Source organism: Sphaeramia orbicularis, chromosome 10 (assembly GCF_902148855.1).
Source record: "Sphaeramia orbicularis chromosome 10, fSphaOr1.1, whole genome shotgun sequence".
Taxonomy (NCBI): Eukaryota; Metazoa; Chordata; class Actinopteri; order Kurtiformes; family Apogonidae; genus Sphaeramia; species Sphaeramia orbicularis.
Genome location: NC_043966.1, coordinates 24258390 through 24265202, shown reverse-complemented (window position 1 = coordinate 24265202; position 6813 = coordinate 24258390). Strand labels below are relative to the sequence as shown.

At 43.4% G+C, this 6813-nt stretch overlaps 1 protein-coding gene across 1 annotated transcript; it reads left to right on the top strand.

The window, feature by feature from the left end:
• The first annotated feature begins 2653 nt into the window (after window positions 1-2653).
• prss23 (serine protease 23) lies at window positions 2654-6584 on the top strand. Its single transcript, XM_030145274.1, has 2 exons — window positions 2654-2955; window positions 4809-6584. Exon 2 carries the CDS (start codon window positions 4823-4825, stop codon window positions 5978-5980), a length of 1158 nt encoding a protein of 385 aa, XP_030001134.1. The 5' UTR covers window positions 2654-2955; window positions 4809-4822; the 3' UTR covers window positions 5981-6584.
• The last annotated feature ends 229 nt before the right edge of the window (window positions 6585-6813 follow it).

Genomic DNA, 6813 nt, shown 5'->3' with positions numbered 1-6813 from the left:
TCTGTTTTCTTTGGTATGTGTCAGCATTTGTATAAATTTATATCTTAAACAACTATTATATTGGATTTTCAACTGTAGCCCTATAGTTTGCTAGCTTGACTTGTCCAGCTGTTGAGATTTACCACTATAACCACTATAACCACAAATTATGGAGTTTTTAAGGTAAGGTAGCGTTAGTACAAATGTTGTTATCAGTGGATTTTATTTTAGTTGTTTTGCTGAACCTGTGGTGTTTGGTTAAGTTTGCCAGCTGATGTCATGTGCTAATCATGAGGAGAGTTGCTGTAGAGCTGAGCTCTCCCAATAAAAGTTCATTAAAGTTATTATTTATGAGTTAAAGGAAGCAAAACTTCTGTAGCTTGGCATTTGTAAGATCCAACTCATCCTATAAGAATTCTGTTGAGTTTTGAGTTTGCTAATCTTGAGTTTTAATGAGTTTAGCATCCGTGGTAACACAAACATGCTAAGTTAGCCGCTATGCTATCTGCCGGTTAATGCCTTATTGTGTGTGTTATCAGGAGAGCAGAGCTTGGCAGACATACAGTGTTCACACAGCTAACCACTGTTTTCTGCTTGTACCACAGTCCTATAATTGTAAAACTTAAAAATGGTAAATTGTCTATCTCCTTACGAGTACAGTACAATTGCAGAATGAATGAACTTGTGAAGTTAGCACCTCTCACGTATGTAGACTATCCAGGCTAACACCAACCTTTCCCCCACACAGCAGTACATACAGTAGTGACACAACGGTGTGGTTTATTTTGAGAGTACTTCACTGCTGTTTCTCCCATTGAATAACATGGGAGCGCTCAGTTCATTTGGAACAATTCAGGTTTACATGAACCATGTGATCACCGAAGCAGCGACATCAAAGCATGTTGTAATTCTCTTTATTGGGCTCTGGAGATGACATAACGACCAATGTCCCTGCCCCATTTCGCCATTTTGAACGTATAGGCACTAACAGTACCCATAGCAGTGTGTTCATTTTTTTGGTAAATTGTCTGTAAAATCCATCCAATCAAAGATGCCTGGGAGACACTGATGTGTTGAAAAAACTATTCCCGTTACTCCCATTATCGACACAACAAACGTAGAGACCCGGAGGTTTGGTTTCCGACTAGTTTAATACATTTACAATAACAACCCAGCCACAGCAAAACTGTCCTGTTGTCAAGGGACTTGAGGCTTTTGAATTAGTGCACTGTGTAGTACTCTAACTTATGCTGAAAACGAGATAGTTAACTAACTGCATGTATGTACAGGGTGGCAGAGAGTCCAGATCCCTGCACCAGTCAGACACCAGTGAACACCGGTAGCTCACAGGAGTCTATATCCTTAATACATCTGATCTCCAAATACCTTTGCTTAGCAGTCGTGTTGAGCCTCTCTCGATAGGGACCCCTTGCTTGCCTCATCCATTTTTTTTTTCTGAAATCTTGATTTATATGGCTCTTTCCTGGACGTTTGTACTGTGCTGTTGCCCATAGCAACCGATAGCTTGTAAGTTCAAAATGGCGCAACCTTCTAGATATGTCATGTGATCAGGGTTGGGAATCATTAAGAATTTAATGATTCTGATTCCATTATCGATTTTGCTTATTGATCCGATTCCTTATCGATTCTCTTATCGATTCTCATTGGGTGAGGGAATAAAAGAGTACAAACGGGTGTGTTTGCATGAACTGTCTTTTATATTTCCATCTCTGCACAGAAAATATAACATATACAGTATGTACAAATAATAACAGATGATGCTGGGCCCGGTTCGGGGTGGGGGTGAGGGGGCGTGCAGTGAAAGTGAAACTAAAGACGCTTTACTAATTCCTCTATTGCCACATTTCTACTACATGGAACCGGTTCGATTCGGCCCATCTCCCGCTGTTGTGCACCTCATTTCCTTTCCCCGACCTTCGGAAACTTGTATTTGGGTACGACATTTGTTGCCCGCACTGGAACCGGAACTGGGCCCGGTGTTCACTCTGCCGCTACATTCACAAGCGGTGCTAAGTAGCGTATCAAATACATGACATTCCTGTAAATGATTCACATGCTGTGGACAAATGTTTGAGCATGTTGGAGGGATTCCACCCTTTTGAAGAAATGGAAGCTGTGACAGTGTTCCAGTGGACCTGGTGTCATCTGTTTAGATCGTTTCTGCCTCAACGCCATGTTGGCTACGTTCTGACCAAAACAATGCAGCGTGCGCGTGACGTAATCGCACATGTGCAACGAAGGTGGAATCGATAAGCAGAATCGTTAAGCAGGCAGGCAAACGATTACAAGGAATTGAGCTACTGGGAACCGGTTCTCAAAAAGAACCGGTTCTCGATTCCCATCCCTACATGTGATATAACGTATGTCCTCATTCCTAATGGATAGCCTCACATTGTTGCCATGGTAACAACCAGTAAGCCATCCTCTATTTTGAAATAATTTTAACAAACCTATATCTGGAAGTATCCATTTACTTTAGGATAGAAAACATTTTATATGGACTGTATAAGATTAATAAACCAACTATAGATACTCTTTTCTCACGGGACAGTGGTAGGGGGTTGTGAGGCCGGATGAGGGGCACTAGGACCGTGAGGGATGACTCCGCTCCGCTCTGAGAGAAAATAGTTCTTTTCAGACAACAGAGTTTTATTTGTGGCTCTGTGTCTACGCTGGGCAGGTTCAGAGGGTCCGAGGGTCCGGACAGTAGCGACCAGAACTGCACAGCATCTGCGCTTTATTTATTGACACTATAATAAAAAAAAAAAAAAAAAAAAAAAAAAAAAACCGAGCAAGATTTTCCTTCTGCAGAAGAAGAGGAGGAGGAGGAGGAGGAAAGTGCCTACCTGTCACTGAAGATGAGGAAAACCTGGGAAGTGGAAGTACCCGGTTTTTTTGATGGGGAGCAGGACGTGACTGGGATGTAAACACGGAGTATTGATCTGTGATTAGGAGGTAATGTATCCCATCAGGTCATTTAGTCTGGACTCTGCAGTGCTGAAACTGGTTAGAGGGGATTTTAATCATCCCTATCCTCTTTTAGTTCCTATTGGGATAAATGCCTTAAATGCTAAACTTGGATAAAATAATGCAAAGGGTGTGTAGAGTCAGGAGGAGATTATTTAGGGAAAATGTTAGAATGAGAGAGAATTCAAAGATTTAATGGTAGGTTTCATTTTTTTTTTTTTTTTTAGTCTTGGTGTATTTTACTTAAATTCCTACCATCTCAGGTTGACTTCTGCTTACAGGCTGATTAGATCACATATAGATGTTCACAGAGCCATGTATGGAGCTCAGACTGGCACTCAAGCATGTTCTGCATACCTACCTTACATTCATGTCATAGTTTTATCACTTTCACCTCTGCAAACAGCAACTAAAAAATCTTTCTTTGCAGCACAATCTTTCTCCTCAAATATGCACCATGACTTTAAACAATTTTCTTTTCGAAGAGTCTTATATCACTGTCTTTCTTCTGAGTTATTTCCCTTTGGTTTTATCAGAATGAGCCTGAGGCAGAGCTGTGGGTTTTGGTTTATAGTCTGAAAAGTCCAAAGATCACCAAAGGACACAGTTGTGGAATGACTGCCTTACAAGAGCCACTTCACAGTATATGTCTTTATATGTCTTCTTTTTTTGTCTTCTTCACTTAAATATGTGTTTCCTTTCTTTTCCTTTCTTCCTGTGAGTTGGCCTCGTCTGTCATGTCACGTCTCTGTTTAGCTCTTCATTTCTGAGTGCCCAGGAGCTCCTCTGGGTTCCTCCTTTGTAGGTTTATACAGGGCAGCTCAGAGGTGTATGGACTGGCCCCACCCTGTCTTTTGTCAAAGATAATGCTCTGTTTTGAAGCCGTGCCTCGACTTGTTTCGTTTCACTTTTTACACACCTGCTCTCTTCGAGCCATGAGCGCCTCCGGCTCCACAGTCTTTAGAGGGGATCAAGTATCTCCTTGTCCCGGCTAATCTGCCCTGAAAGCCCACGTACGCTGTGAAGTAGTTAATGTTTGACGGAAAACACCTCCTCACCTCTTAAACTTCTCAAACACTTGATGGGAGCTCTTTTACTGTAAATTCCCAGTATCTTGTTCACCTCTCCAGTCAGCAATATCAGAATTTATAACAACTGTGAGAAAACCTATTTAGGTATACACACCTGATCATTTGGTTTTTCTTTTTCAGTTTGTACCAAAATGACATAAACATAGTTGTTTGTTTCTTTGGGGCTGAAATCCTATTTCCCTGGTAATCTATATTATAGGAACAAGAGGTTCATTGTTGTCTCGCTGCACCAGATGAAACTCAGGAGTGTATTGCAACATTAGAATTTGTAAGCTGACCTCACTTGTATACCCAGAGTGATTTACAATCAACAATCAACTGTGAAAGAGCCCAGGGGGTATTATTAGTATGCTTTGATTGTGTATTATTAAGATGATTGTGTTCCATAGTTGTGTTTACTGTGGGGGGGTCATAGTTTCCCCAGTGTGGGAGAGTTGTGTCCCCCTGTCCCCTCCTGGAATGTGTCTATTGAGCAATTTATACCCATTGGAGCATTGTGGCATAAACTGTAAGAGGCAAAAAAGGGGGGAGTAGTACCCAAAACACAGTGTAAGAAATTAAAATAATGTTTAAATAGATACATGTGCTCAACCCTCGAACACTGACACCACCTTTACCCAGACTGCATGACTTTAAAAGGGGAAAACTTTGCTTTTGACCTTGTAAAAATTCACCAAATCTATGAGACAGACAGACAGAACTGATCTCAAGGACACATTGGTGAGCTGTTTGTCCCTCTCTCTCTTCCAGTGTTTTCCGTCTCCATGATGACTCCACATGAGAGCTCCCTACTGACTCTCCTGCTCCTCCACCTGCAGCTCTTCCGGTCCGTCTCCTTGTCCGTCCTGCATCCTCCTCCACACCCCTCATCAGTCCACCACGTCCCTGCGCTGGTGCCTCATGCTCCCATGCCTCTCAGCCGCTCCAGGTTCAGCGCTCACACTCAGCTGGACTTCACCACTCACTGCAACTCCAGCTGCTTTCACCGGGGAGAGCTGAACACCCAGAAGGAGCAGCTCAGCGACAAACTGGCCTTTGAGACGCTGTACGCCGACGGCTCACGCACACTGACCACTGTGGAAGTGGAGGGTGACTCGGGGGAAGATGCTGCCCTTTTTGCTCAACCTCCCAGGAGACGACTGAGGCCCAGACACAAGCGTGTGAGGAGACAGATCTATGGAGCAGATGGTCGTTTTAACATCCAAGGTGACAACTTCCTATTGGATTATCCTTTCTCCACAGCCGTGCGGATCTCCACTGGCTGCACTGGGGTTCTGGTGTCGCAGCAGCACATCCTCACAGCAGCCCACTGTGTGCATGATGGGAAGGATTATGTCAAGGGTGCGAGGAAGCTCAAGGTTGGATTCCTGATTACTCCATCTTCAAATGACACTAATGCCAGCCTCACTTCAGCCCACAAGCCTTTAGTCCGGTGGGTGAGGGTGAAACGCACCCGTGTTCCAAAAGGCTGGATCCAGGGCCCTCAGGAGGTCAGTATGGACTTTGACTATGCCCTGCTGGAGCTACGATGGCCTCACCGTCGACCCTTCATGCGTCTGTCTGTGGCTCCATCCTCTGATGACTTGGCAGGGAAGCGGATCCACTTCTCTGGTTTTGACAGCGACAGACCTGGTGAGCTGGTGTACAGGTTTTGTCCCGTGGAAGAAGAGTCCAAAGACCTGATTTACCAGCACTGTGACGCCCGACCAGGAGCCAGCGGTTCTGGAGTATACGGCAGAGTGTGGGACGATGCTTTAGAGCGCTGGGAAAGGAAGGTTATTGGCATTTTCTCTGGACACCAGTGGCTGGAAATAGACGGCGAGAACCGGGATTACAACGTGGCTGTGCGGATCACGCCTCTGAAGTTTGCTCAGATCTGTTACTGGGTGCACGGGAATCGACAAGACTGTGTCCAGGGCTGAGAGGGTCATAAGTAGATGAGACCAGGCTTTAACCATGGGGGCATGTTTTTATTTCTCCAAAATCTAGAAGTGCAACAGGATTAATACCATTCACCAGTGAAGCCAGTCTTCTCCCTCTGGATCAGTTTTCACTTGGGTTTAATCTGCTCTCAGTAACCTCTGGGTCTATTAAACCAATCTGCCTGTGAAGTCATCACCATGGCATCTTTTAATAAGTTTTCACCCACAGTCAGATTAATAACAGTCAGTATTTCCACAGCATTAACACAAACCACTTTTTACAAGAGGGAAACACTGTTCTTAATGTGAGCAGTGGATGTCAGTCACTTTATGTCACTGTGGATGAGGAGTTTTTCTGTTCCTCACTTTTCTAATTCAGGTTAAATTGGTGTTTTAATGGTTTTTCATAAATCGTCTTATTCCTCAGTAATCTGCAATTAGATACACACTTTCATAGTTAAAATTAATCACAGTAGGTGATGAAGACTTCTGATGCTTTTCCGCTGAATATTTCAACCAAGTAGACTGTCTCTCCTTTTCAGTATCACCTAGAGAAAGAGTGTTAATTTTATTTTTTTGACAAATGCTTGATATATTTTAATAAACAGAGATTTATAACAGTGTTTGTGTTGGTAGTCATGACTTGTGCTCATCGTAAGTGGCCGTTGGGCGCCCCCGTGTGGTCATTACGGTAACTGATCTGAACACAAGGTTCACGATGCAGATTCGTAATCGAAAATAATGTGAAATAATTGAAAGAATATTTAATCCTGACAGAGATAGGTGCTCATTACAAAACACAAATGGTCAAACTTGACTGCAGAGCTACAGAG